This window comes from Henckelia pumila, chromosome 2 (assembly GCF_033568475.1).
Source record: "Henckelia pumila isolate YLH828 chromosome 2, ASM3356847v2, whole genome shotgun sequence".
NCBI classification, from domain to species: domain Eukaryota; kingdom Viridiplantae; phylum Streptophyta; class Magnoliopsida; order Lamiales; family Gesneriaceae; genus Henckelia; species Henckelia pumila.
In genome coordinates this window covers 170,262,628-170,278,318 of record NC_133121.1, presented here as the reverse complement: position 1 = coordinate 170,278,318, position 15,691 = coordinate 170,262,628, and the positions used below count along the sequence as shown (strand labels likewise).

At 37.8% G+C, this 15,691-nt stretch overlaps 1 protein-coding gene across 1 annotated transcript; it reads right to left on the bottom strand.

Moving 5' to 3' along the window:
* Nucleotides 1-13,578: 13,578 nt before the first annotated feature.
* On the bottom strand, nucleotides 13,579-15,373 carry LOC140878943 (uncharacterized). The gene is made up of 2 exons (XM_073282567.1): nucleotides 14,554-15,373; nucleotides 13,579-14,321 (listed from the first exon to the last, which is right to left on the bottom strand). The coding sequence occupies exons 1-2, from the start codon at nucleotides 15,371-15,373 to the stop codon at nucleotides 13,579-13,581; spliced, it is 1,563 nt and encodes a 520-aa protein (XP_073138668.1).
* Between the last annotated feature and the right edge of the window lie 318 nt (nucleotides 15,374-15,691).

Here is a 15,691-nt window from a genome sequence, read left to right as displayed (position 1 = left end):
TAAGTATGTAGCTCAGTGTTTATTTTTGTTTAAAACTTTTTTTATAGTTTAAAGTTTACTATTTGACTGTTTATTTTTACAGAATGATTTCAAGTTAAACGGAGTTGGTGTACCAATATTTCTTCCAGTTTTAGACAGTACGAGGTTTTTGTTTGAGTTATTAGGTAGTGTTAGCAATTTTGATGAGATTGTAGGAGTTTGTTAAGAAACATTAAACTTGCGTATTAGGAGATATTAATTATGTTCTATTATCGTAAGTTTTCTTATACTGGATTCTAATCAGATAAAACTAAGTGTATAGTTTGCTTGGAATTTTCTAAGCGTGTGTTTAGTCAGTTAAGTTTATGAATCGAAACTCGTGTGAAGACTTGGGCTACGAACTTGATTTTATATTATTTTGGATAGTTTGAGTTTTTCTTTTGTTATTTGGGAAAATATATTTTTGAATAATAGGAAATTGATTACTATAAGCCTTTCAATTATGTGAACGATTATTCCGATCGTTATTTCCTTTTTCCTTCTTTGTGCTTAAATCTGTTGCAACATATAATTTTGAGTATCCGAACTTTCTTTGCACTTCCTTTGAGCATTTATGGATTCGTATGCCATTAATCAGCGTTGAATTCTGTCACTTTGGCATTGGTTGAACTTCTTAGTAAAATCTTGTTAATGTTACACACTTCTTGAAATTTTTCCTGCGGTTCTAGAGCCACATGTTGATGTGAGTAAAATTCACTTTTGCTTTTTGGTAATCTACTCATGTTGTGTGATTGACATCTGATTTTACTTTGAGACCGTTGTTTTCCCTGATTATTAAATTGTGTGGACTTCTCTCGACTGAAGTCACACCGATTGTTCTTAATTGTGCTTGGATTATTTGAGCATGTTTTCATTACCCATGGATGAACGATCACGAGATTTGTATCTTGTTGGCTCATATTCATTATTCATGGAGCCTCCATTATTATTCATTCACCACTAAAATTTAATTATGAGTGAGTTGTTTTCACTTATCTAGATTTTTATTTTCAGCTTGTTTGTTTGTAATGCTTGTGTTATTTCATTTCATATTAAGCAGTATTACTTGCATGTCTGTTTCCTTTCATGATCCATCATAATGAGGATTTGGGTGGATCATAATTTCAATTATTATTTCAAATTCTTGTGTAGAGAATTGGCTCGTAGCCGCATAGTAAGCGTTTAGACCATTGGGATTTAGCATTTATACTAGATAAAATCCTAAGTTATTGTTATGATCCAAGGAGGGACGACTATCAATTATATCTAGTTCTATCGAGTAGACTGCTAGGTATTAAATTAATTGAATGAGTTGTTTCAATTTCAAACAGGATCGTTAAGAGTAAATAGATGATTTTTGTGAACTGAATGGGTGAACAGTTGCAGGATAGGAAATAGAGTTGTCCCTAGAGACTTTTGGGTACTTTATATTTGAATTCTAAGATTTTGTGGATGTCAACCGGTTAGACTAATGTACCAACTATGGGTACAAAATGAAGAATTGAATATTTAGGAAGTTTTCTGGATAAGATGTAGATTTACTTGTCGGTAAAATGCTAAGGTACTGGAGGAGTAATTAGAAAGCATATACGATCGGGTTACAATTCTTCGAGGTGTCCCATTTGTATACTAAGTTCTAGAAATATGAACTCAGGTTGTACATATAATAATTTGGAAATTTTTGGATTTTCAGACTTGCTGTCAAGTTGAACTAGAGATTTGAGATATGTCTTCAGGCGATATGTAGGAATTGTTTGGTACTTAGAGACCATCTAATCCAATAAGTGGATAATAGCTTGTAGTATATTTTGACTTTAAGTGTAATTATGGATTTCTTAGTCATTGCGTAAGGGATTGAACATAAGCCCAGGATCATTAAGTGTAGCACTACTAATAAGTGTCGTAGACCTTTAGAGTGTTAGAGTGGTTATTAAGTTGTTCTTGAAGGTATCATTGTTCCGTAATATTAACGATTTGGGAATATAAGAAAATTAAATTGTTTTGGCGGCCCTTATGTGACTGTCGAGGTAGAATTGTATAGTCCCTTAGCTATCCTATTTAAGAAAGTTTAGTGATAGTTGCTAAGTATTTTTGAATGTGTGAATTTCTTAAGAGCTAGAGTTGTATATTATATGAGTTAAGTTTAATTGGTAAATAGACATTAAGTCTAGCTTCGATGTTAGAAAGTTTTTAAGTTATGGTCGAGGTCGACATAAATTATTTATTGATTATATGGGCTCTATTGCTTGGAATTCCGATATAGGTATAAGGTTAGCAAAATATAGGTCGTGCACTAACATAATGATCTAAGACCTTTTAGGTTGTAGAACTTATCAATGCGGTAGGATGACGTTTTTAAGTTGATAAATTTAGATCGACAGTAAATTTGAGGAGTGATAAAAATTTCATTAAGGATAAGAACACTTGGGAAGATGTAAGAATTGTAAATTTTATAGTGCAATAAGAGTTAGTCAGGTCCTTGATGATATAGATATCAATAAGCATTAGAGTGCGCAACGAAAGCTGATTTGGGCCAACTCATGTGGGTGCAAAGTTGGAAAATTTAGTGTTGATCTGGTCTAAGGTATTCGGACCTAGTTAGTGAGTCTTGAATTTCGAGGACGAAATTCCAATTAAGGGTGGAATGAATTGTGGCGCCTAAAATCCAATCTACTAAATCATATACATTAAATTAAATAAATATTAGGAATATTATTTTTAGGTTTAATTGATTTAAATTCTTTATGTAAAATTATGTGTTAATAAAATATTTTATTATTTACTCAAATGATTTTTATTGTACTAACTATTTAATTAATATTTTTAATTGTTTAAGTTTATTTGTCAAAATGATTTTTAATGTGCAACTTAATTGTTTTAATATTTTTAAAGTTTAAGTTTGCATATTTAAATGATTTTAATTGTTTCGTTTATTCTTTCAAATGATTTTAACTGTTTAACTTATTTGTTTAAATATTTTCAAGTGTTCAACTTATTTATTTTAAATAACCTAAATTTAGCGGCTAGTTATTTTAAATTATTTTAAATGCCTAGGTTATTTATTTAAATCCTTTTTAATTGTCCAAATCATTTTAAAAGTTTTTATTTTCGCTTGTGTATTTATTTAAATAAATTACTTTTAAACGTTCGTCTAGTTTGTTTAAATTATTTTAATCGCTCTGTTTATTATTTAAAAATCTTATTTAATGATGCGACAGAAATATTTAAAGTGTTATTTTTAACCCTGTGATAGTGTTTAAATTTCCTTAAAGAATTAGTTGCTCAAATATTTTTAGTTAATTGTTCATGAAATTCTTGAGTTCAGTGATTTTTCGGTTCCGGCTTTCGGCGATAGTGGACTTCGGCGGTTAATTCCCAAATTTTTATTTCAAGAATAAATTTCTGTAAGAATTGAGGAAATTATATGTAGGGTGAATTTAGAATTTTCCGGGTGTCAGAAATCACTTTTTCCGCATTCTAGAGCTTATTTTTAAACTTTTTCAAAATTAGCATTTCTAAACCTGGACTAGAAAAATCCAATTTAATATTTTAATTTGAGATTTTCAAACTTTGGTATTTTAAAAGTGCAAATTAATTTTGGACCCTAAAGTTGCTAAGTTGAGTAGCATTTTCTTAAAGTAGGTAGCACTTTTAATATCACAATATACATACACACACATACCCACTTAAACTTAGCACCTAACTCAAGATTAAACCCTAGCCCCAAAATTCACGTTTCTTCCTTTATTCCCTCTAGTATGCGATCGGCTCTTCTTCATCTCCCTTAGCTCGCCGCCGCCGATCAGCCCGTCGCCGCCTCCGCCAGCCACCGGTCCGGCGTGGCATTCTCTCAAAGCTAGCTGTTCGAACTTGCTGCACATTTCACTTGGCCGATTTTCAGCTCCCTTGAGCTCCTCTCTCTCGATTTTTCCTCTAGTTAGGCAAGAATATGGGCTTTCTTTGGCCACTAAGTAGATTAATATGATGTGTGCTTGTTATCGTGCTTGAAATTCAAATTTTCAAAAATATTTTTATGCCCTGTTCGAAAGTTTCAGCTGTGATTTTTGCTACGTTCATGCTTGAGGAATTGTGATATCATGATTTCTTGTTGAGGATTGAAACGGGTTATGAATTTTTAATGGTGTTTTCATTGATTCCTAAGCTTTTGAAATTTTCAAAAAATATTTATCTTTCATTTCTTGGGTTGAAATTGTTGTGTTAGTGTTTGTGTTGGTTGGATGGTGGATAGGGGCTACCATGGCTGAGAATGTAGCTCACATGGTAGTTCTTAGGATGTGTTGAGGCTAGTTGGAAAATTGGAGAAGAAGGGGTCATGGTGTTGGTCATGGGTGAGAGTCGGTTTTGGGGCATTTATTGGAGACTGATTTTTGAGCTAGTCAAAGCTTTTAAGGAGCAAGTCTTAGATGTTTGAGAGGGTCTAAGTATTGGTCATGGTTCTAGCTCATTGGTTTGGAATTTGGGAGGCAAATGGCCAAGTTATGTGAAGGGTAGTGAGTTAGGATTTGAGCAGATTTCTGGTGATGGGCTGCGCTGTCCGGAAATTTATGACTAAGACATGGTTAAAAGTGGAATTTTGTTATGGGCTCGGGTCTAGAACTTTCGTTAGATGTCGGGATTATGTCGGTTCAAGCGGGAATCAATTCGGTAAAGTTTTGGTCGAGTTCTAGATTTATGATTGAATAGGTGCAGAATTTTAAAGTCATAGGGTTGCTGCCCGGAAATAAATTTTTATAAAATTATTTCTTAGGAAATAAAATCCGATGATGATTTTCTGGCTTATTTCTAAGTGTCATGGAGTCTTGGTTTCAAGCGGAATCTTTTTTGATTAAGAATTGAGCAAGTTACATATTTTACGGTCAAACGACTCCAATTTTCCTTAAGCGCTACATTATGGTTTAGTTTTCCCATCCTTTGGTTTGTTTCCTAAATCACCATCCCGGTCGTCCTTGTGTGAGTTATTTTCATGATTATCGTTCAAATATTTACATGTACGTCATATTTATATATGCATGCTAAGTCTCATATTCATGAATGAAAGAAAGTATTTTAACGAAGTGAAATGATTGTGACTAAATTTATTCATGTGTATGTGTGGGGCTGGGAGACGTTTTGGCCTCCCTTACCAAATCACTATGGGTTTCCTTACTTTAGCATATGTTCGTGTGGGGCTGAGAGATATCTTGGCCTCCCTTACAAAATACAGGGCAAGATTGGGTTGGGTGTTATCCTAACCTCTTTGCGGCATATTGCACTGCAGCCATGATAATGATTGAAATCACAGAGTCACAATTCAAGGATCTAAGTTCACAAATTCATTTCAAAACAATTATGGCCATGCTTCAGTTCAGATTATTCAGTTACATTTCTCATGTTCGATTTAGCCATGCATATGTTTCATTCATATTCACTTCATTCTTTTAGAAATCATTTGTTTAAGTTAAGGGCACAAAGTATTTTTAGTACAAGCTATTTTTAATCTGCGTTTGCATGTATTTATGTAGTACTCGTTATTTTCCCCCATATTATTGTTGGGCCTCTAGGCTCACCACATCTACTTGATTCAGGTTTAGGTTATCATTGAGATTGCGGGGCAGGACAATCGAATGGACTGTGATGCGGGCACGACACATCCCTCTGACCATGCCATTCTTCCACAAAAGTTTATTTTAAAATTTTATAGTCTTTTATTCTGTTACTTGGATTAATGTAAACGTAAAGATTTATTGATCGTCTTTGGGCATGTAAGTATCAAAGTATATGATTTATGTATGTTTGGAAGGTTGAATATTTTTCTTTGGTTCTCGTTCAGTTCTCGGTTTAGTTTATTTTGTATTGTTTGCATTTTAAATTTGTTGTCTGTGACAGGTGGGTCGCTATATAAATATATAGGTCATGCCGAAAAAAAATTTTGGCTTAAAATTTGCATTTTCATTATTAATTAATTTAAAATAGAGGTAAAGGATCGTTTAAGTTGGTATCAGAGCATGGTTTTGGTTGGGTTGTGCCTACTGCCCGTTGCAAAAAAATTGAGAAATCTTTCCCCAAAGTCTGTAAGTTTTTAAGAATTTTATGTGTTAGTCATACTTAAATTAATACTTTAAAAGTTTTGATGTCATCTTTTCTTTTAAATATTTTCAAAACTAGCTGTTTAATTTATTTAAATGTGTAGCTCAGTATTTATTTTTGTTTAAAACTTCTTTTATAGTTTAAAGTTTACTATTTGACTTTTTACTTTTATAGAATGCGATTTCAAGTTAAACGGAGTTGGTGTACCAATATTCCTTCCAGTTTTAGATAGTACGAGGTTGTTGTTTGAGTTATTAGGTAGTGTTAGCAATTTTGATGAGATTGTAGGAGTTTGTTGAGAAACATTAAACTTGTGTATTAGGAGATATTGTGTTCTATTATTGTAAGTTTTCTTATACTGGATTCTAATCAGATACAACTAAGTGTATAGTTTGCTTGGAATTTTCTAAGCGTGTGTTTAGTTAGTTAAGTTTATGAATCGAAACTCGTGTGAAGACTTGAGATACGAACTTGGTTTTATATTATTTTGGATAGTTTGAGTTTTTCTTTTGTTATTTGGGCAAATATGATTTTTGGATAATAGGGAATTGGTTACTATGAGTCTTTCAATTATGTGAACGATTATTCCGATCGTTATTTCATTTTTCCTTCTTTTGTGATCAAATCCTTTGCAACATATAATTTTGAGTATCCGAACTTTCTTTGCACTTCCTTTGAGCATTTATGGATTTGTATGACATTAATCAGCATTGAATTAGGTCACTTTGGCATTGGTTGAACTTCTTAGTAAAATCTTTTTAATATTTCACACTTCTTGAAATTTTTCCTGCGGTTCTAGAGCCACATGTTGATGTGAGTAAAATTCACTTTTGCTTTTTGGTAATCTACTCATGTTGTATGATTGACATCTGATTTTACTTTGATACCGTTGTTTTCCCTGATTATTAACTTGTGTGGACTTCTCTCGACTGAAGTCACACCGATTGCTCTTAATTGTGCTTGGATTATTTGAGCATGATTTCATTACCCATGGATGAACGATCACGAGATTTGTATCTTGTTGGCTCATATACATTATTCATGGAGCCTCCATTATTATTCATTCACCACTATAATTGAATTATGAGTGAGTTGTTTTCACTTATCTAGATTTTTATTTTCAGCTCGTTTGTTTGTAATGCTTGTGTTATTTCATTTCATATTAAGCAGCATTACTTGCATGTATGTTTCCTTTCATGATCCATCATAATGAGGATTTGGGTGGATCATAATTTTAATTATTATTTCAAATTCTTGTGTAGAGAATTGGCTCGTAGCCGCATAGTAAGCATTTAGACCGTTGGGATTTAGCATTTATGCTAGATAAAATCCTAAGTTATTTTTTTGATCCTAGGAGGGGCGACTATCAATTATATCTAGTTCTAGCGAGTAGACTGCTAGGTATTAAATTAATTAAATGAGTTGTTTCAATTTCAAACAGGATCATTAAGAGTAAATAGATTATTTTTGTGAACTGAATAGGTGAACAGTTGCGGGATAGGAAATAGAGTTGTCCCTAGAGACTTTTGGGTACTTTATATTTGAATTTTAAGATTTTGTGAATATCAACCGGTTAGACTAATGCACTAACTATGAGTACAGAATGAAGAATTGAATATTTAGGAAGTTTTCGATAAGCTGTAGATTTACTTACCGGTGAAATGCTAAGGTACTGGAGGAGTAATTAGAAAGCATATACGATCGGGTTACAATTCTTCGAGGTGTCCCATTTCTATAATAAGTTCTTAAAATATGAACTCAAGTTGTACATATAATAATTTGGGAATTTTTGGATTTTCAGACTTGCTGTTAAGTTAAACTAGAGATTTGAGATATGTCTTCAGGCGATATGTAGGAATTGTTTGGTACTTAGAGACCATCTAATCCAATAAGTGTGAAACGACCCTACACTCTATACTTAATTAAATAATAAAATAAAATACGGATTTTTTTAAAAAAATTTTGCCATGACTTGTTTGTAAGTAGACAAGCCAACCTGTCTCAAGCAACCGTGCGAACATAAAAGACAAGAAGAAGACGTAGAAGAAAAGAAGGTTTCATACTACGACATTCATCCATAATGAAAAATAAAGGCAACCCACACGGTTGCAATAATACCGATAACAGACTTTAAACCACAAACTCCAAGCACAGGGAAAACACATCCTGGCTATCACCAAAAGTACTTAGTTTAAAAATTCATTATTACATCATTACTAATGCGCAAAAACAAGAAATATCATCGGTCATAGGGCCTCGCTCCGCCGTAGACCTCCCCTCAAGGACCCTTCCCCTCGGTCCCTACAAACTCCTCCTCACCTGGCAATCAAACAAGCATAGTGAGTCTAATGACCCAGCAAGTATAAATAGTTTAATAACAAGGGTTTAAAATAACTGCAGTAATACTCAAAATACTATACATAATATACTTGAAACATAAGCTGTAAAAATGCGCATGTTACAAAAGAATGAGACAACATGTAAATGATGAACACACACCAACTCATGCTATGAAACTCTTGAAACTTCTTAACTTAACTGAAACTCATGCATGACTGAAAATTGTATGTAATAAGACGAGTCAAACTGATACTGAAACTGAAACTGTAAACTTAGATCCTTGAATTGTGACCCTCTGTTTTGATCGATCAATGGATGCAGTGCACTATGGCGGCAAGACGCCGAGATTCCTCCCGACGCGACTTACCCCTTTATCTATCATTTGGTAGGGATCCCGAGATTTTTCTCGATCTCACACTACCCGTCTATTTTGGTTGGGATCCCGGGATGTCTCCCGGTCTCGATCTACCCATCTATGGTAAGTGAGTGAGGCATCCCCCACCCATCAATACCCTGTCTCGTCACAATCAAATCATTACGTTTTAAAAAAATATGTTTTCCTTTTCCTTCTTGGACTCGGCTCAAAATACTTAGCATGCATGGTTAAATGCGACTTCCTTTATAAACATTTGCTCGGTTCAAAGGCGAGACCCAAACATACAAGTATGCAATTTTAGGAAATGAGAATCAACACAAAATTGTGGACATAGGGTGGGAGAGTGGCTGCCCCTAGGTGTTAAGACTCATACTTAACTCTATTGCTCACAACCAAGATATAACCCGAGCAATCGAACCCAAAAGCCCATATCTCATTCTTACCTTAACCGAATTTGACCCCTCTTGAACCGAAACTCTCCATACACTACCAAAAAGCCATAGGACCAGTTTGTAACTTCATTTGACCACTCAAACAATCCTATCAAAACTCAATTCCGGACAGCCCACTTTTACTCCTAAAATTCTGCACCGACACCTTAACGTCAAAGACCCCCCCATAACTCATTAAAATCTTAATCGAAATGAGCCCATTTTATACCGACGCAACCACAACATCATAACCTAGACCTAGGACCATCCCTAACCATGCCCAGACCACGTTCAGATCATCCCCTGCCCTGAAATCAGACTGCCCTGCCCAAGGAGATCAACACCTTACACCCATTCTACTTGGAGGAAACCATCCCAAGCCCTTTTCCCTTGCCTCTAACTCCTAACAAACCACAAAACACACCTATAGAAATGCCTTAGGACTTTCCACAAACACATAGGAAGCCCTCAACCACACTCCAACTCCACATTTTAAAAACTCACATGATCATGCACCAAAATGCCTCAAATTCATGAATAATCAATCAAGCCCAACGCAAATCAATAAAATGCTTCAAACTCATTTCAATTTCAGCCCTTACACATGCAAACTTTCGAAATTTAGGGCACACAACTTCTGGAAAATTCGAAAATACACCAAACATTCAAAATACCTCATGCCTCCAATCACAAATCACCATACAACGACTTAGAACCCAAGCTAAAGCATAAATTCAAAATTTACCAACCACATACTGAAAATTCCAGCAAAAAACCGAACCATAGCATGATGAAATTCATGTGCATTTCGAAATTAAAGAAAATATTAGGTGCAAGAACATAGTAGCTAGCTTGAATGCCCAAGGAAATGCTCATACTTGTCTTAGCTAGTTTTACCCACAAAATCGAAATGAAAGAGGGGAAAGGGGCTGGAAATCTTGGACTAACACCTAGAAGAACCTCTCTAGGTGACCTTTCGGCGAAGGAGGCGGCGGCTGGAGCTTGGAGGAGGGGACGACCGATTGGTGGGAGAGGGAATGAGGAGAGTGGGGCGGCTAGTGAGAGGTTTTGGGTGGCTAGGGTTTCAAATAAAATAATTTATGTGTTTTAAAAGTTGAGTGTGTAGTGTGTACATGTGTGTGTAATCATAGGTGTAAGTATTTAAAAGTATGTGTTAGTGTTGCTTTAATATTACAACTTTAAAGTACAACTTTTACCTACTTACTTACTCTAATAAAATTCCTAAGTTTAAAAACCCCATATTAAAAATATTAAATTGGGTTTTACTAATTCGGGTTTATGAAAATTCTAACTTTTGAAAAAGTTAAAGAATAAGCTCAATATTGCAATAATAAGAAAATGATTTCTGATACCCAAAAACTTCTAAATTTCAGACTCTCATCTAATATTCTTCTTCCTCCCTACTAAACTTTTAAAATAACAAATCTTGGAATTTACCGCCGAAATCCACCATCGCCAAGCGCCGGAACCGGAAGCCACTGTTTCAAAAATTTCAGTAATAAATAACTTAATATATTTGAGCACTAGAACTTTGAAGGAAAATTAAGCAATTAATTCCAAGCAATTAAAATCATAATTATTAAAAAAATAATTTTAGGCATGGAATTTAAATTATGAAATCTTAGGTGCTACAATTCCTCCCTCCCTAATAAAGAATTTCGTCATCGAAATTAGAACTTACCAAATAGCTCTGGATAGCGAGTCCTAATATCTGCCTCTGTCTCCCAAGTGGCCTCTTCATCTGAATGATTCAACCACTTAACCTTGACCATTGGAATAGTCTTGTTACGGAGTCTCCTCTCCTGCCTCTCCATAATCTGGTCAGGTCTTTCTTCATAAGTCATATGAGGCGATAACTGAAGAGGCTCGAGGCTGAGCACATGAGAAGGATTCGAGATGTACTTCCTCAGCATGGATACGTGGAAGACGTTGTGTACTCCAGCAAGATTAGGCGGCAAAGCCACCTTTTAGGCTAACGTCCCCACTCTGTCCAGAATCTCAAAAGGTCCAACGAACCTCAGAGCCAATTTATCCTTCTTCCCGAACCTCATCACGCCTTTCAAAGGAGCTACTCGGATAAAAACATGATCACCCACTGAGAACTCCAAGTCCCTCCTCCTATGATCGGCATAACTCTTCTGCCTACTCTGTGCAGTCCTCATCCTATCACGGATCTTGGCTACAACTTCAGCAGTCTGCTGAACAATCTCGGGTCCCAACTCCGACTTCTCACCAATCTCGGTCCATAATACCAGTGATCTACAAGGTCTCCCATAGAGTGCCTCGTAAGGCGCCATACCAATGGTGGCCTGATAGCTGTTGTTATATGCAAATTCCACCAATGGTAACCTCGACTCCCAACTATCATGAAAGTCAATAGCATAGGCTCTCAGAAGGTCCTCTAGAATCTGAATCACCCTCTCGGACTGCCCATCTGTCTGGGGGTGGAAGGCAGTGCTAAACGAAAGCTTCGTCCCCAAAGCTGAATGAAGACTCTTCCAAAAAGATGAAGTAAACCGCGGATCTCTATCAGACACTATGGAAACAGGGATACCATGTAGTCTGAATATCTCTCGGATATACAACTCCGCATATTGAGTCATGGAGAAATTTGTCCTCACTGGAAAAAAGTGCGCCGACTTAGTGAGATGGTCAACAATAACCCAAATAGCATTCGTACCTGTCACTGTTCTCGGCAAGCCAACAACGAAATCCATGGTAATATTTTCACATTTCCACTTGGGAATAGGGAGTGGCTTAAGCAATCCTGCAGGTCTCTGATGTTCTGCTTTGACCCGCTGGCATGTCAGACATTCTGACACAAATCGGGCAATATCACGCTTCATGCCCGGCCACAAATACAACTGTTGAAGGTCTCGATACATCTTGGTACTGCCTGGGTGGATAGAGTACGGTGATGTATGCGCCTCTGCCATGATAGTAACTCGCAGAGAATCACCTGCGGGCACCCAAAGTCTATCTTTGAACCTCACAATCCCATCTACCACTGAGTACAAGTCACTGCCTCTCTCGTAGGCTCTCCGTCTCCACTTGATCAACTGCTCATCAACTGCTTGAGCAACTCCGATACGGTCAAACAACGAAGTCTGCACTGACAAAACTGACAATCTAGGAGCTCTACCCTCGACATAGAACTCTAATCCGAATCTCTGAATCTCATTCTGCAAAGGTCTAGACACCGTCAAAGAGACAATCACTGCTGACTTTCTACTCAATGCATCTGCGACTACATTAGCTTTACCCGGGTGTTAGCTAATATCGCAGTCATAATCTTTCACCAACTCTAACCATCTCCACTGTCTCATATTCAACTCCTTCTGGGTGAATAAGTATTTGAGGCTCTTATGGTCGGTGAATATCTTGCACTTCTCTCCTAGAGATAGTGTCTCCAAATATTGAGAGCGAACACCACTGCTGCTAACTCCAAATCATGAGTAGGGTAGTTCTTCTCATGCTCCTTCAACTACCTAGAAGCATAAGCGATAACCCTATCTCGCTGTATAAGCACTGCCCCAAGTCCCAACTTGGAAGGATTAGTGTAAACCACAAAATCTCCCTCTCCAGATGGCATAGCTAACACTGGTGTTGTCGTGAGAGCTTCCTTCAACACATCAAAGCTCTCTTGACACTCTGGTTTCCAAATAAACTTGGCATTATTCTTGGTCAGCGCTGTCAAGGGCACCACAATCGATGAAAAGCCCTTGATAAACTTCCTATAGTTTTCAGCCAATCCAAGAAAACTATGAATCTCCAATGCGCTTCTTGGCACAGACCACTCCTTCACTGCTTGAACCTTGGAAGGATCTACTTCCACTCCATCCTTGGAAATAATATGACCCAAGAATGGTACTCTCTCTAACCAAAATTCGCACTTATCGAACTTAGCATACAACTTCCGCTCTCGGAGTACTCCTAGAATTGTCCTCAAATGTTGGGTATGTTCTTCTCTATCCTTCGAGTAAATGAGGATATCGTCAATAAAGACAATGAAAAACTGATCCAAGTACGGCTGGAACATGTGGTTCATAAGATCCATGAAGACTGCGGGCGCGTTCGTCATCCCGAACGGCATCACAAGGAATTCGTAGTGGCCATAACGAGTTCTAAACGCTGTCTTGAACACATCAGACTCCTTCACCCTCAACTGGTGATATCCCGAACGAAGATCAATCTTCGAAAACACAGAAGCTCCTTGTAACTGATCAAAGAGATCCTCAATTCTAGGAAGTGGGTACTTGTTCTTCACTATTACACCATTCAACCCACGATAGTCTATGCACAATCTCAGACTTCCGTTTTTCTTTTTACAAAGAGGACCGGTGCGCCCCATGGAGAGAAGCTAGGGCGTATGAACCCTTTATCAAGCAACTCTTGAATCTGCTCTTTCAGTTCCTTCATTTCTGTGGGAGCTAGTCTGTACGGTGCCTTAGAGATTGGCACAGTACCCGGTATCAAGTCGATAGAGAACTCGACTTCTCTATCAGGTGGGATACCTGTAACTTCATCTGGAAACACATCCTCAAAATCCTTGGCCACGTCCACATCTGAAATATTCGAACGTGCTGGCAACTCTGACAAAGATACACTGGCTAAGAATGCCTCACATCCATCATGCACCAACTTCTTAGCTTGCATGAGAGATATAAGTTGAGTCCTCTTCGAACTCCTAGTAGCCTCGAACAAAAATGGTTCCTTTCCCTCCGGTCGGACTATCACTGATCGCTGCTGAAAATCAATCACCACAGCGTTCTTCGTCAACCAGTCCATCCCAATTATCAAGTCAAACTCAGACATGGGCAACACTATCAGATCGGCACTCACTGATTGCCCTTGCAGTAAGAGTTCAAGATTCTTCACCATATTCCTCGTGGACAGCTCTTCCCCTGATGGGATGGTCACTATGAATCCACCAAACAACTCTTCACACTCAATACTCCGCTTACGGGTAAATGCCTCCGAAATAAAAGAGTGTGTAGCTCCCGAGTCTAACAAAGCTCTAGTGGCTACACCAGCTACTACAATCCTACCTGCATTAACGGTGAATACATCCACAGAAAAGATCAAAGTTAAATAACACAAGTTCTACTTAGACTCATTCTAAGTCATCAAATCCCAAACAAGATACTACGCATGCTAATACAGTCAAATTCTCCAATCATGCAACATGCTACAAAATTATTGACCCCAAACAAGAAAACTTAAAATCACATGCATCAGTGAATCGTTCATCTGCTCTAAATCAAAAACTTAAGAAGTTACCTGTGATGAGTGTGGTGTCTGGGTCGGCCTTCTCGGCCTGCATCATGAACACTCGACCCTGCACGGGTCTCCTCAACTTCGGGTAGTCCTTAGCTACATGACCCGGCTTCTTGCATTTGAAACACACTCCTGCCTCCTTCAAGCACTTCCCAAAGTGTGGACGGTGGCATGTCTGGCAAATAGGCTTATCCTCAGTCTTGGGAAGAGCGGGTCTCTGGGCCTGATGGTGCCCCTGGGGCCTCTGCTGCCCCTGATATTGCTTCTTGCCATGCTGCTGCTGGTGACCCTGATGAGTGAAGGCCTTCTTGCCATGAACCTCGGCACTGATGTCCTTCAAGGACTGCTCGGACCTCATAGCTTTCCTGACGGCAGCTGCATAATCCACTGGCTCAACCATCATCACATCCCTACGAATAGTAGGCCTCAGACATGCAACAAAGTGCTGCAACTTCTCCGCCTTATCATTCCCTATCAATGGCACGAAGTGGCAACCCCTCTCAAATTTCCGAACAAACTCAGATACAGTCAGATCTCCCTGCCGGAGACTCATAAACTCTTTCTTCATCTGCGCCCTCACCTCAGCCGTAAAGTACTTCTCATAGAAAAGAGTCTTGAATTCTTCCCAAGTCAGTGTGGTAACATCGACAGTCTTCTCCACACCCTCAAACCACAAGGCGGCGTCATCCTTGAGAAGGAAAGTCATACAGCGAACTCGGTCCGCATCTCCTAACTCCATGTAGCGGAAAATCGCCTCTAGAGAGCGAATACAGCCCTCCGCTACCATCGGATCCGTAGTCCCAAAGAAATCCTTAGGATCCATCTTCCTGAACTGCTCATAGACCGCACTAGGTCTAGCCCTCGGGGCCTCGGCATGCTGCTCTAAGATACGAGCCAGGCCGGCTAGCACCTGAGCCCCAACATCAACTAGTGGAGGGGGCAGAGCAGGTAGCGGCGGTGGAGGAGGCGGTGGAGGTGCATGGGGATCACGTCAAGGTGCCATCTGAGCGCAAGTTCAAATTTCAAAAATTCAAATTTCATGCCTTAAGAAAAATATTTTTATTTAAACTTAAAACATGCTCAAATAATTTAAGAAACTAATGCTACTAATCTGAACAAATAGCAATAAGCGAAACATAAA